At 37.0% G+C, this 16,031-nt stretch overlaps 1 protein-coding gene across 1 annotated transcript; it reads right to left on the reverse strand.

The window, feature by feature from the left end:
• Positions 1-15,329: 15,329 nt before the first annotated feature.
• Positions 15,330-15,815, reverse strand: LOC311287460 (uncharacterized protein; the record flags this gene model as incomplete). Its single annotated transcript, XM_084404327.1, has 1 exon — positions 15,330-15,815. One exon carries the CDS (start codon positions 15,813-15,815, stop codon positions 15,330-15,332), a length of 486 nt encoding a protein of 161 aa, XP_084260453.1.
• Between the last annotated feature and the right edge of the window lie 216 nt (positions 15,816-16,031).

The raw sequence follows: 16,031 nt of genomic DNA on the forward strand, positions 1-16,031 counted from the left end.
ATCAAATGAATGCAGCATTTGTGAGCATGAGAAATTTCTTTCACAAACCTTAATATAATGTTACAAGCTTTTGAACAGTAGTGTAATTGTTACAGTGTTACTAATTTACACCACAATGCACTCAGTTTCACTCACATTAGACAGATGAAAATTAGAAAGATTAGACAGATAAAAAAAAAACAAAAAAAACTTTTTGAGTGAGTTATTCAAAAGGGTCCTACTTTGAGGTTCGTTAATGTGTTTTTGTCTCATCAAAGTTGTCTTCTGGTCTGATTTGATCTCAATATTAGAAAAAAATTAATCTGTGATATATTACAGTATATCCCCTGTATGTCAAGATTTTTTAAGAGTTCAGTATGAGATGGAGATACTGTAGTGAACATAAGATTATCAAGACAGGGACAGAGGGCCAAAATGTTGATGATGACTAAATGATGAATACGATTTGCCATGTTAAGATAGTAATGGTAAATGCATTTGAAAGACAGAGAGAAAAGTACAGATGGACAAACTTAATGTAAGTATTTGAAAATCTATGACCTTGGTTTCCTTGGTAGAATGCCAGACCACTTCCCTCAACTTCCATTTTACCTTATTTTATTTAATTTTTTCTGTTCCTCACTGCCATTTAACATTCCAGATGGTGTGGGAGCTAGAAAGGAGACAAGACACTGTCTATCTCTCAGCTGAGAGAGGAAGGATGAACAAACTGTGAACCTGAGAAAGAAATGACAGGCGGTATGCTTTGTTTTGAGGATTGCCATCCCGGTCTTGACTGTGATTTGCAAAGGGCCCAATTACCTGCGACTCTAGATGCTGGTAATGATTCCATCATTCATTCCCTGCTATAATTCCATCATCATTGAATCGTTTCTATTGTGAGGTATATTTACAAACTTTTAGGAGATTGTGTGGGTATTAGTTTAAGAGGCAGCAAAAACTATAGACTACAGGTTTCGAAGAATTTACATATGACTCGACACATCTTAGCAACTTCAGACGTTATTTTTTTCACTGAGCAAATACAATTTTATCCACTTGATATTTTCTCTTCTCCAATGTAGAAATGAGTCTAAAAAACAAGATTTGTGCCAATGCATTTTTTATTGGATTTTTTATTTATTTTTTCTACAATGGATGCCACTGATGTAACATAAAAGTGCTAATATTTTATGAACTAGAGTTGAAACATGTACTATATGTGAAATAGTTTTGAAGATTTTCAAAAGTATACAAACTCTAACAAATGAGCAATGCAATAAGAATGTAGAAAAAAAGAGTGAGATGATAAGATGAATTCTTGTTTAAATCTTTTTGTTGCTTGCAGTGAGTGAATCTAAGTATATGTGTATATGTCTGTGTGTGTTTATGTCTACTTGATTTGATAAATATATGATTGTGTGCATTGTAGTATCAGTGTGTGTGTTGCTGTGTATTCCCTCATTTCACGTTCACGGTTTCTCTCTCACACTAAAACCAATGAAAAAGTTTATAGTTACTTTGAGGACGAATAAAATCATATTGATAATGTTAATAATTTATAAACATTAATCCCCATAAAAAAATTAACATTAGAATTTGTAGTTCTGTATTTTAGCTTTGAAATGCTTGCACACATTTCACAACCTGGCACACAAAGTGTTATGTGTTCCTGCTGACAGTTGACATTTTTCAAGACCTGTACATACATACTTTCAGATGGACAACTCTGAAAGATCATCAAATTAACTTTGAATATTAACAGATTATAATAGATGCAAGTTGATGATGCTAACATTAACATAAAATTAGCATATAAAAGGTACAAAAGGCTTGCCTTTATTTTGTGATACCTGAAGTTAAATCAGATTAAAGTTAGGCATCATATCGTTGTGATTGGTTGATCAGGGACCAATCGGTGACCAGGCAATACTTCAAACATAAGAACATAGTTTTATTAGTATAAACCAAAAATCATGCGATGTCCATTCCAATAGACAGAATCTGAAGGGGTTAAGCTAATTTTTTTTTTTTACAGCTTGTTTGATTGAAGATATAAAAACATGACTTGGTTCCACATGGCTGGATATCTGCAGTAGAGATGCGCGGATGGGCTATTATTTCATCCGCAACCGCATCACAAAAATCATCATCCGTCCGCCATCCAGCCGCACCAACGTTTTTAACCAATTTTCAAAACCGCACCCGCCCGCCATCCGTTGATTTGTGTATACATATATTTTTCATTTGATTGGTTCAACCGCCCGCCACCCGCCCGAATTTAATTAAAATATTATTTTTCGTCACGTCATCCGCCCAATCCGCGGTTTATCCGCGGAGTCCGCGGCTGTAACCGCCAACCGCGCATCTCTAATCTGCAGTAATGGATCTTTCTTTAGAAACCTCTTGATGGCAAACCATGGTCATTTAAACTTCCTGGGGTCCTATTGTACATTTTTGATGATACTGGATCCTGCTAATGGGCAACACGGTAAACAACCACAAATATGTCGTATGTCCATTTCGGCACATTACTTGAGATACAGCTGATGCGTTTATGGGGCTCGAGTCCAGCCACCATCCATCAGTTAACTAGATGCGGGACCTTGCTTCCTTTGTCTCAGCGTATTTTTCTTCCTACATATGTAGCCAGTGAAAAATAAATTGAAGCAGTATCGGGGGAGTAAAGTAATTTTCCTGCAAATTATAGAAGTGGAATGAATCTTCCTGCGCCCACCGTATTCACCATTTTAGCAGCCATCAACATAGTGCTCATCTCATACTTTTCAAAGCTGGTTAGAAAAGAAATAAAAAATGAAATAAGTGAAATGACAACATGAGATGTAGCTGCACTACTTGACGCTCCCCCCGCAAACACACACACAAACTCCTCTCACTCCACTCTCCTGAGCATTGCAAACCTATCTGCGGGATGCCAACCTCACTGCCACAACAAGCCCCTCTCCTCTCAGCTTTAGTTAAGGAATGTCTGCCATGATAACCAATGCCTTCACTCTGTATGTGCTGTAAAACACTCAAGCTCTGGCTCAATTCCCAACACAATAAGACCTGTGTGCTCCTCTCTGCTCCCCTTGGTTGAACTTCACAGGGCTGAATTTTTACGTTTCTTTGCAGGGCATCTGCAGGTTATTCTGCTAGATTGTAACATGGTGGAGGGTGCAGTGTGCCCGCCCCTTCCCTTCCATATTGTGCACATATCAAACAGAAAGCTGATTAAAAGAACACATTGCCTCTGTATTCTACCGTAGGCTACAGTGGATGAATTTAAAAGTGCTGTTGTTCAAAGGCATTTTGCCAAAGATCAACAAATGAGTGGGGGAGAACTTTGCAGAGCCTTGGTTTTTATTTATCATGATCCAAGAACTATTTTCTTTGTTGCCACTGATGGGCAAGTTTCAAAATGAATTACATCATGCTTTATTCTGAGTTCTCTCTTACTCCCACTGTTTTTTTTTTTTTTGTCAGTGTTGAGTTTAAACCAACCGTTGCCCCACTCCTGCTGCCCACTTGAATCGATAGCAAAAGTTTGACTTCAGCACCAGAACCATGGTATTATAAATTGGGGAAAAATCTTAGTAAACATCTTCACTGATGATGTGAAACAAAATCATTTTATTAAACACACTGTTTAATGTTAGCAGGTAGAAGTTTTCAGTAAGTTGTGTGTTTTTCAAGCATTTCAACATACTACGATTCAAAATAAGATTCTTAGCACCATTCATTAATCCAGTCTTGTCACATGATCCTTCAGAAATCATGCATCTCTTATCATCATTGCTGAAAAGTACGGAGCCCGGGAAGTCACCTGTGAAAGAAAAAAAAAAAAATTCCGTGGCGACGGTTTTGCAATCCGTCCGCTCAGTTTATAAACCGTACCCACGAATTCTCAAACTGTTCCCTCGGTTTAACAAATCGTACCCACGGATTAATAAACCGTACTCACGAGTTTCTAATCCGCGCCCTCAGATTTGTAAACCGTGCCTCCAGTTTTTGCAATCTGTACCTACAAATTCATAAACCGTGCCCACGCTTTCGCAATCCGTTCCCACGGGTTTGTAATCTGTACTCACGGATTTGTGGCTCACTCTCATTTTAGAAGAATACGTTGTTAACGAATCTTATTGTTTTATTGAATATTAATTGTAGCGGGTATGGGTGGAATAGGCTATATGATTTAATATGACAAATATATTAATATGACGTGCATCAAAATCTTTTGTTTATTTGTGATAATCTTAGCACTTTATTATTATTTTCTAACCTGTATTATGACTGATATTTGACGAATTGCTTTGTTCATTTTTTTGTATAGGCTAATAATAATAATAATTATTATTATTATTATTATTATTATTACATTTTAGGCTACATATTTAGAAGACGCTTTTGTCCGAAACGTACAAAAAAAGGAACAAAGCAATTTGACAAATTTCAGTCATAATACAGGTTAGACAATAATAATAAAGTGCTAATATTATCACAAATAAACAAAATATTTTGATGCACGTCATTCATATACCCGCTACAATTGAGAATCACTTTAAACATGCAGACGCAAGACAATTTGATGTGTTCCACTTAATATTCAATAAAACAATATAAAATATGATTCGTTAACAACGGTCTCATGGTGTTCTTCTAAAATGAGGGCGAGCTACAAATCGGTGAGTACAGTTTACAAATCCGTGGGAACGGATTGTGAAAGCGTGGGCACGGTTTATGAATTTGTGGGTACAGATTGCAAAAACTGAAGTCACGGTTTACAAATCTGAGAGCGCGGATTAGAAACTCGTGGGTACGGTTTATTAACCCGTGGGCACAATTTGTTAAACCGAGGGAACAGTTTGAGAATTCGTGAGTACGGTTTATAAACTGAGCGGACGGATTGCAAAACCATCGCCACGGATTGTTTTGTTTTTTTCCCACAGGTGACTTCCCGGGCTCCGTAGAAAACAGTTGTGCTACTTAGTATTTTTGCGTAAACAATTTTTTGATGAACAAACATTTCAAAATTATAGCACATATATAAAACTGAATAATTTTTTTTTTAAGTTATTAGTAAAGTGCATTTGTTGATTAAAATCAACCTACGTACTTAGGCTGACTTAACTACCACTCTGTCATCAGGTCCTGAAAATTGTGCAATTCTGACACTGTACAGTTTAATTTATTTATTTTCAGTACTTGGCATACTGTGCAAATCTCCTGCCCACAAATAATAGTTTGTGGCTAAATTATAATTCTGTATATGCTTTATCTTATGTGTTTGTTCCTCTGTCAACTTAAAGCTTATTGTTGGGATACAAGGTTCAAGTTTCAGACCATCCTGTGTCAACAAGTAGTGAGTGAAACAGTATTTCCTACATGTACAACATGGCTAGAATAATAAAAAAAAATGCAGAACTAAACAAAAAAGGCCAAATGAAAATTGAGAATGCAGTTTACTGATTCCTGGTTAATTAACTATGATCTCTTGAATTCCCATGATGTTTTCATTGATGCAGGCCTGGAGGAGAGGTGCAGTATTGATTCTTGAAAGATATCATGCTTACCCTCAGTGAGTTAAGAGTAATACCTAACATATTGTTAACACAATACTATTATCATTTTTATATGCAATGAGCTAAATGAATAAAGCTCAATTAATAAAAGTTAGACAATACTGATATGAGCTACAAATCTAACTAGGATGGCAAAAATAGAGATTTTTGAAATTGTACAAATCAGAAAGCTTGTTTTGTAAGGGATCATGGACATCCAGCCAGTTATCTCAGAATAAACCCTGACAGGGTGATCAGGATCAGGAAAATGGCAGCAGCTGCGTTTGTATGAAACACGAGAGAGCAAGTCTTAATATTTTATTAGCTCACCAAACGTAAAACTAGCAAGCGTATAGCGTTGCTGCCGGATGAGTCCGTGTTATCTGTTTTCAGCGGTTGTTATCTGGGAATATGGTGCGATTGACCAATCAGAATCAAGTATTCCACATAATAAACCATGTTAAACTCTCAGCACTGTTGACTTTTTGAGATCCAGTGTGTTTGGTAAAGAGCAACTGATAGGCATTAGTACAACATTTAAGTTCCAGGACTTTGGGGTTGACCTTCCAATTCATCACTGAGGCTGCACAAAGGGATCAGTTATCTTCGTCTTCTTATTATAGCTTATAGCTATTAGTCATCTAAAACTTATTAGCAAATCTATAGAGGACATCCCTTAAATAATAACTCTGAATTTCGAGGAATCACAACAATTTTCAAGATCTTGCGTGTGTAGATATAACTCAAGAGGTCTGTCAGTGAATAAGATACATTCCCTATTACAGGAATACAGCTGCATCACTAAATGCTACCAAAGAGCCTTCCCTTTTAGTATATTGTTCTCTTCTACCCATTTAGTATATTGTACTCTCTTGCATTGTATTTATATGTTTCACGCTGTTGAATGACCCTCATATAGACCCTCGAAAGCAGCATTATGTAGGTTTTAATAACAAGAAAAGCAGTTCAACAAATGCTTAGAATCGACATGAAATGGAATGGAATGTCTGGCACAATATCCATTTGAATCATATGAGTCATGATATCTCTAATACCTGCCTAAACACCAGCCCTTTAAACAATCGACTGCAAGCTCGCATTAAGATCTGCCTCCATTCAATCAACTGATAGAACCAAGTCACATTTAATTATTTTGCGATAATACATTTCACTTGAATACACATCACAATACGGAAGAAAAGATCTGTCGCTGCTTCAGTTCCATCTTAACTTTAAATAATTAAACACAATTAATGCACGTTTAGTCATTATTAACTAAGTGACTGGCATGTAATTTATTGCAAAAATTGTTAATTCTCTTTCTGTCTCAGTGGATTACCATAGGTATTACTTATAGAGGGGCTCATCCAAATGAAACTTGTTCCGTTCAGAAACAATAAGCATTTTTAGATTCTCCTTTAATCTCATCCAGTCATTTCAAAACCTTATCAGTTTGCATAAGACTGAGAGGAAAAATGAATATCTCCAGCACAAAGTCAGATGTAGGATGTTATGAAGTCAGGCCCTCGTTGTTGCTGTGCTGATGGAGGAGATGATTAAAGAGGAGCTAGCACTGCAGAGGCGTTCCCAGACTATTAATAAGTCTGACATATGACTACTGCAACTCAAAGGGAACGTCATTATGGCTCGGATTCTCTTTAGTAGGTTTTTTAAAAATAGTATATTGATTTAAAAGGCCAATTTTGTTGAGCATCAGTGGTGAAAACTGGAACCCACTGTATGTACAATCAATTAAAGGCCGAATGGATTATTACAAGACTACTGTAATCCTTCAGGTGACCTTTATGAATGACTTACATAAGGTGCATATTCTTTTACTGATTAGTCTGCCCAGCATGCTCAATACGCTAGCATCGAGTTTTAGCAATCTTAAAGTGCAGCATGTCACTCTAGAGTACAAATCCATATTCGTCAGCTAAACACCTGGCTAAATTGTGGCCGATTATTGAAAAATCAATAGGACTTTCCTGAGGCTCAATGGACCAGCTGCCAATCACGAGTCCACATTTACAAAAAGAACAATCCACAGGGCCCACACAACTGATGGATATTACTTCTAAATAAATATATTTTATATATTGGCTGGCCCTGAAAAGTGCACTCGTTGATCTGCAGCAGTTTTACGGGATTGTGCATAATTTCCACCCACTCTTGTACCTAAAAAAAAAAATTCCCAGCAGGTACGTTTTTTCGAAGCGTGTTCCTCTGCTGAAAAATCAATTCAACTGCACTGAAGCTCAATGGACCAGCTGCCAATAATGAGTCCACATTTACAGACAGAATAATCCCACAGGCTCAAACAACTGACGTATGTCACTTCCACTCTGATAGTCATTCATTTAGGTAGTTAGAGCATCAGCTGCACAGTTCTGCATCTGTTCAATGTTTTCCAGGAGTATGGTTTGTAAATAAAATTATTACTTAGTATGTTAAAGGTTGTGTAACACAAAATGTAAAGACTGAAAAATAAAAATAAAAAAAAATGCGTAGGAGGATGAAGTCAGAAGGGAAAGTTTCAGAAATTTTGGAAAATCGGGACCAAAAAAATAGGTTAAAGTACTAGGAGAAAAGTTTGATCTCTTCAGATCAGCAAATGAGCTTGGCTGTGAAAAATAATTGTAAGTACCTCTTTAAGAATTTTGAACATGACATCAAATTTTGATTATTTGATTTGGGGCAAAAGAAGTGAGCCAAAAACACAGTTAAACCAAATGAAAAATAAACCCTTGAGCTTTTTTTTAGAATGTTTTCTGTGACCCTGTAAGAAAACAGAAATGTGACCAACTGGAAAATGGAAGAAGCTTCAATTGAAGACACATTTTAGTGCAATTTGATTTTGTCCCATAATCTCAAAAAGTCATATAATCTCAGGTATTGTACCAACTGATCAACCTGTCAAATGACAGCATTTTGCAATAATGCTTTCATGTCTTTAACTGCTTAATCTAAATGTATATCTGCCAGACTTTCACAAACTTACACCTCACTTAATGTTTGTCTGTGTATATCTATATCAGGTTCATACATACAAAGCAGGATCATCACCTCAAACCACCTAATATGCTACCACAGAACTACACTTGTGACCTGAAAAAAAGCTGATAGCTGAGTGGAGAAAATGACTTCTCCTTGAAGTAATGTTTGTAGTAAATTATTTATAATGATATGAATATGCATCATCTCAGAGACATCTTTGTTTTAGAAAGAAGAACAGATACTCCATATTCTACAACCAAATAAACTAGAGCATCTTGGAACATTCTATAAATTGCAATACCAAAATAAAGATCAAAACTACAAAGAAATTAAGATGATAACTGTAAAAAATAAGTGCATTTCATTAAAATAATATTGGAAATAATAATTTTTAAAACCTATGCATTATTTACAGCCATCTTAACTTTAAATAAATGCTGGGTTGGAAACTCAAGCTCTCACGTAATAACTAAATAAAGACAATTAAAAATAAAACACAAAATCTGCTATATTCCCAACCTGCACGTCTGTGTTTGGTCTAACAGAGATATTTTTTCTGCACCAAAATAATTTCTTAATAGGGATTACATTAGGATTAAGGATCTGGGTAATTTGCATTATTAAAACAAAATTTAAAACAAATTACTGGATCCTAAAGTCTCACATAGTGTCACAGCCATTGTCATCAAAATGTCACTCCAGCCAGGCAACCAAAATTGGAAACCCTGATATGAGAAAAGAATATTAGTTTGATTGTTTCTATAATTAAATTACCAGCTAACAACGTCTCATTTGAAAGTAGGCCTACTTCAAGTACTAAAACGCCACATTAAATATTGGTTTCCATAAGCTGACTTGTGGCACAGATGCTCACAAAGAAACGTAGGACTTAAAAGCAACATATATTTTGACTCAGAATATAACTATAGGTAAATTACGATATTAAATTAAAGGAACAAGAGAAAAATTACAATAAATGGGGTGAAGGAATGACTGACAGTTCATGTATTTTCTAATTCACCTCAATAAACATTAATACAAAACTCAGTTTTCTGATGGCAGAGTTTTCTTATGAGGCAGGCAATACTATTACTGTGAGCTAAATGGGTCAGCAGTCTCCACTGACCCAGAAAGCTTGGTAATATGACATCAGTTTCCTCTATTACTGTTTTACCATCCACTGTCCAAACAATCATTGGCCATTAATTTGTCTTCCTATCTCTGTGTTTGACACGTCCAGGCATGTAACTCTACCTGAGGACAGATTACAAAAGAGAAAAAATGGGATATGTCATCTGTCATGAGTTACAATTATGAAGCTGGCCATAGATTTAGAGATGCTGCTGGAACATTGCTCTGCACTACATGGTGTGCGCGCACACACACACACACACACACACACACACACACACACACACACACACACACACACACAACCACTGCCAATAGCTTCCTGTCATAAGGCAGGGCTACCCAGTCTTGTTCCTAGAGTGGTAGATTTTCCCCAACGCACCTAACTTAAGCTTACCCCTAAACGTGTCCTGATCAACATTCAATAATATTTATCCTCTAGCCGTCTAGCGCGTCTCCTAATCGACAACGGCTGAGTCGGTCAACGTCTTGACCCCTATGAACAATTTTAGAAAAATCCATCACACTAGTGAGCTAGCTTCCTGCAAAGTTCAGCTCCAACCTTGATCAAACGCAACTGAACCAGCTGATTAAGACCTTCAGAGCAGAGATTGTCTTACAATTGGGAGATGAGAAGGTCTGTGGCTCCAACACTGGAAAAAGCGTAACAGCTAACTTCACATCAGCCTATCATATAATGGCAGTGACGTTGGTGGCCAGCGTTCATTCAGAGTTTTATGACAGTCAGTTACAGTTTACGTTACACACAGTTTCTTGTGGATTACCATGTTCATTTTATGAGTAATGTTCTATATTTGTTATATTGCTATTAAACGTACAGTAGGGCTGCAATGTTTGTGGAATGTGCTTTACTGAGTGGTAAAAAGAAAGTGAATTGCTCTGTTAGCTGCAGATCACTGGTCACTACAGTGCACATATAATCGCATTTAATTCTGTTCATTAAAAACAGTTTTATTGAGCATACATACAGTAGCAGTGATACTGGTCACTAAAGATGTAAATGTAATTTAACTGTTGAAATATGGAAGACATAGAAAGAATACATTTGTTTATTAAAATCTTTAGATTTTGTTTACCTTCATTCATTAAAAAGTGTTATCATAGTAAGGCATCACATTATTATTTTATTTATGTTTTCATTAAACAACAATATAATACAATATTTTGTTTATAATTAAATTATTAATTAATTAATTATCCTTATTTATTAAAATGTATTATATCAGCATCATAGTTCATGGTAGTCCTCTTGTCTTAATTTCAGTTAAAGTGAAGAAACAAAAGGAAAAAGAAAACTGAGAACCAGCTTTAAGAATCACAACAGGCCCTAAGAAGCTACTATTCATCTGGGGAAAAGGTAAATGGAACTGGTTTTCTCAAATGTATCAATACAGCTTTACGTGTGTTAAAAAATCATTCATCATAATCCAAAATTATATAATATTTAGACATTTACAGCTACTATTTTTCCTGCCTGCTAATACTAAATCAAAAAATTTGATAGAGAGCAGTACTATACTGTCAGGCACCAACAGTGTGGTACTACCAGCCCGATCTCATGGCAATTCGTACAAATTTTATGAGGCGGCTAATTCGTACAAATTCATACGACCTCACTCGTACGAATTCGTAAGATTTTTGCTATATCGTACATATTTTACAAGTTGCCCAATTCATATGAATTCGTATGAATGACCTACCCCTGACCCCGCCCCTAAACCTACCCATCACGTGGGTTTAGACAAATTGTAAGAGTGTGGTCGTACGAATTCGTACGAATTAGCCACCTTTTACTCACTCGTACGAATTGGTCATGAGATAGCGTTGGTACTACATTAATATATCAGGACATAATGTTACATTTTTATCTATGTAGCAGTTAATAAAACACCTGCTGTCTAATACTCCACTTTTTCTTCATCTCATGTGCTCAAATCAAACCACCTGCAAACAGGTTGTTGTACTGGCAGAAGTGGCCCATGGTAAAACACATAACAGATTCAGTCATAAATCAACTCTATAGGCCAGCTGGTCATAATGACAGGCCTTGACTTTGGCTAGAGGGAGGGCTAGGAAACCACATTGGCATAAATGTACACACAACAGTCTAGATTGTAAAGAGCTGCCTGGAGAAGCCATTTAGGGCTTTTTCAGCACCATCAAATATTCTAAGTTTAAGTAAATTACATAAAATGGCACTGTTTGGTGGGTCTCTCCATACCGCAGATGCACAACATAATAGCACAAGCATGTCAATATGGTTAACTAAGACCCACGAACTAGAAACTAACTGGGGTTGTAATATGTTTGTGCAACAAAAATCAGGGCAGAAAACCTAATGGACCAGATTTTAGACTTACCAACAGGTAAATAGTAGTAAACAGGGACTATGGAGAAGGCAATGGCACGAAATGATAATAACCTTCACTAAGTCTGTGAGACAAAGCAGCTAAACAATAATTGCTCGATCATTTCACAGAGCTTCTCTTAATTGTCAGGTCATAATGAAGGAATGAATCTCTACAGTTATGGAGACATAACATCGGGATGGTCTGAACAATGTCCTGTTCAGCGACAAGACAATGTGTTTCATTAAAATTCAAACATGGGCATGTCTATTTATACTAATTATTTCCTAAACGGAGTTGGAAAATCCCTAATGTGATCATTAGAGGGGGTAATTTACATTAAACTAAATGTAGCAGCTTATTTGCAAACTTCAGCTTGACATAGGCCCTATAATGAAGTCATGTCAAAACCTGCAGTCCAGGACGCATAAAGAAGTGATCATGCCACATTATCTGATAAATTACATCTTGCAGCATTCATCAGCCGCTCTGGGCCATCAGACCACCACACATATCTCATGGTGTTGCTGATTAAAGTGACCTGTATTGTGCATGAGGTAATTACACAGTTCACTAATTCATTACTTTCTTTGGGTGAATGACCGCCTAATGTGAGGCTGTGAGGTTTAGACACCAGCAGCAGGGGAAAAAGAGAATTTGGAATAATGTGTCTAGACCACAGGCTCAGAGCATCACTCTAATAGAGGCACAGAAAAAGAGGTGGGTGAGAGAAGAAGAACATTTGTCTAACCAAGTCAATGGTTTAAATTGTTCCATTTTAACATTGTTATCCTCTGATAACCTCATAGCAGATTCCCCTCACAGCTCAAAAAGGGATCAATCAAAAATAAAAATGCTATCATCATTTACTCACCCTCATGTCATTCCAAACCTGCTTGACTTTAATTCTTCTGTGGTACACCGAAGAAGATATTCTGAAAAATGCCTTTTGTGTGTGTGTTTTGTCCAATTCAGCTGGGTATAATGTTGTTTTGGACTCCATTGACTTTCATTGTTTGGTCAAACACGGTCACTGGGGTCCAAAACAACATTGACTAGGACATTTTGTAAAATTTCTTCTTTGTGTTCAGCAGAATAAAGAAGGTCATACAGGTTTGGAAAACTTGACGGTAAGTAAATGATGACAGAATTATTTTTTTATTTTTTTTAACTATCACTTTACACTCTTAAATGTTACATCAAGACACATCCAAAATGATAGTTGGACATCATGTTCTCTCTTCCTTCACTATACCATGTTTGCACTATCCAGAGGACCAATATGGTACCACACAGCTCGTAATCTATTTAGCTCCCATTATCAATTCCCCTGAAGCCTTATATCTTTTATTTTATTTTTTATGCCTAAATCTGAAGTCTAAAGATTTATTTTTATATTAATTTAGTTTTGCTATATGTTCATATTGTAGAAGTGTGTGTATGTGCAGCATGCGGTCATTACCTTTGCAATCTATGTGTTTCTTTTATATCTGTGAATTTGCATTAAACATGATTATGTTACCAAACCAATGTACTTTTTATCATTTTTAAAAGAAACATTAAATGGAAAACTCCAGCTGTGATGTATGTAGAGAACATACATAAAATATTGTTTAGCATGCACCAGAGACAAACTATTAATCCCATGCACTTTTGATGGAAACACGTTATACATGCCCCCCTCCAATTGCAAAGATAAAAAAAAAGTACATCTCTCTCAGCAGGACAGAATGCATTTCGCTATCTCACCCTCATTGCAGCCTTACAGATGGCTAAACTAAAGCCCATGCAGCTCAAGAGTATAACAGCATGTCTGTCTGTTCTTTTAAAACCTATTTTACCTTGGTTACCCTCTGTATTTACCATTTCAAGCTCCACACTCCAATGGACATGAGACTGATCAGATAGTCTAGACTCTAGAGAATACCTGTGAACATATGGTAATAGGAAAATGTTGCACTAGTTATAAAAAATGTTTCGTTCACTAGGGCTTGGTAAATATATTTGAAAGATGAGGCTGCACATGAATTATACAGTCTCAGTGGATGTTTTCATTGATGAGAGAACCACCTGTCTCCAAATGCCTGTGACTTATCACAACAGGGAAACAATGACAAATGGTTTATGGCACAGCTTTTAAAGCTGAGGAATCTATTATCATTTTGGGCCCAGGCAGGTATATGAGAGAGATTTAGATTGGTAATATAAAATGCAAAAGACAACATACTGCTGTCCTCCAATTATTCAAGTAATAATATTTATCTCTAAAATATATCACATGGATGCACCTGTCACATGAAACAAGAAGCCTGAGCTAGAATTAAACACCAGGCTGTCTGGTTTATATCCGTATATGCTTCAGAAATCCTTAAATCCACAGAAAATAGTAGAAATGGTAAGTCCAAGTAACCCCCATCCCAATCTAGCAAGCCTGATGAGAATACTCTTGTGCCTTTGAGCTCACCAAGGCCGGACATGGGGTTTATGAGAAGCAGGGCTCTTAATCATGAAAGGTAATTCTTTAAGTCGAGGCTGCTTTTTCAAGGCATTCAAATTAATTACACCTCACACTGCTTCCCTCAGCAAATGGGTCACCGATGCACATTCAACTACACACTATGAGATTCATACTCCCAAATTTGAGGAGCCTCTACATTTCATTACATTTTGTACTACATACAAAACAAAATCATTAAGCAATTAGTGAGGACATAAGTGCAAAAATATGTAAATAAATACTGTAAAAGTACAGTGAAGGGGCATATATATATGAAGAGTTCAGATGCAAAAGCCTCTAAGTGCCGTCTGAAATTTTCTTCTAGAATGATCATTTTTATCAAGCTCATATATTTAAGTTCAGTAAATTCACTTAAATGGCAATGAAAATTACCTATTAATTGTCATTTAAGTGAAATTACTGAACTTAAATATATGAACTTGATAAAAATGATTATTCTAAAAAACAATTTCAGATGGCACTTAGAGGCTTTTGCATCTGAACTCTTCATATATATATATATATATATATATATATATATATACAATATTGGCCATTCTGATGCTGCTGATGATCTTCGCAAAAGTCCTCTGTGATAAGGTTCAAAGGTTGGAAGGAAGAAGACAGGGTCGGCGTGACTGGGACTCTTGTTGTTATCCTTCATGCCGTGGAGCCATTGCAGGGGTGCATGGTCTGAACAGAGAGTGAATTCCTGTCCCTGGAGATAATAACGGCCCATCCAATTGCCAAACACTCTTTTCTATGGTGCTGTACATCGTCTCCCTCTTCGAGAGTTTACGACTGATGTACAGCACTGGCCGGCGGCCGCTCCTCACCCTCTATCTCTTGGGACAGGAACGCTCCAAGCCCCCTGTCCAAAGCGTCGGTCTGCCACAAAAAGGGGTGAGAAAAGTCAGGAGAATGTAAGAATGGTCCGCCACACAGAGCAGCCAGGTGAAAAGCCTGCTGGCACTGTTCCGTCCACTGGACCGGATCTGGTGCTTCCTTTTTAGTGAGGTCAGTCAGCGGGCTAGTGAGGTCCGAATAATTAGGTACAAACCTTCTATAATATCCAGCCAGCCCCAGGAACTGCCTTACCTCCTTTTTGGTCTTGGGTCTCGGACAGGTTGCAACTGCTGCCGTCTTGTCAATTTGGGGATGCACCTGTCCTTGACCCAAGTGGAAGCCCAGACTGGACACACGCCCAACCGCACACTTTTTGGGGTTGGCCGTTAGTCCTGCCCCTCTCAGTCTCCTCAGGACAGCCGGCAAGTGCTGCATATGACGCTGCCAGTCATTGCTATAGACGATAATGTCATCCAGATAGACAGCAGCATATGCAGTATGCGGCCGGAGAATTTTTTCCATGAGACTGAAAGGTGGCTGGAGCCCAGAACAAACCGAAAGGAAGTGTAACAAATTGGTATAAACCAAACGGCATTGTGAAAGCTGTTTTGTCTTTGTATATAGGAGATAAGGGGATCTGCCAATATCCTT

This window comes from Rutilus rutilus (genome assembly GCF_951802725.1).
Source record: "Rutilus rutilus genome assembly, chromosome: 3".
Taxonomy (NCBI): Eukaryota; Metazoa; Chordata; class Actinopteri; order Cypriniformes; family Leuciscidae; genus Rutilus; species Rutilus rutilus.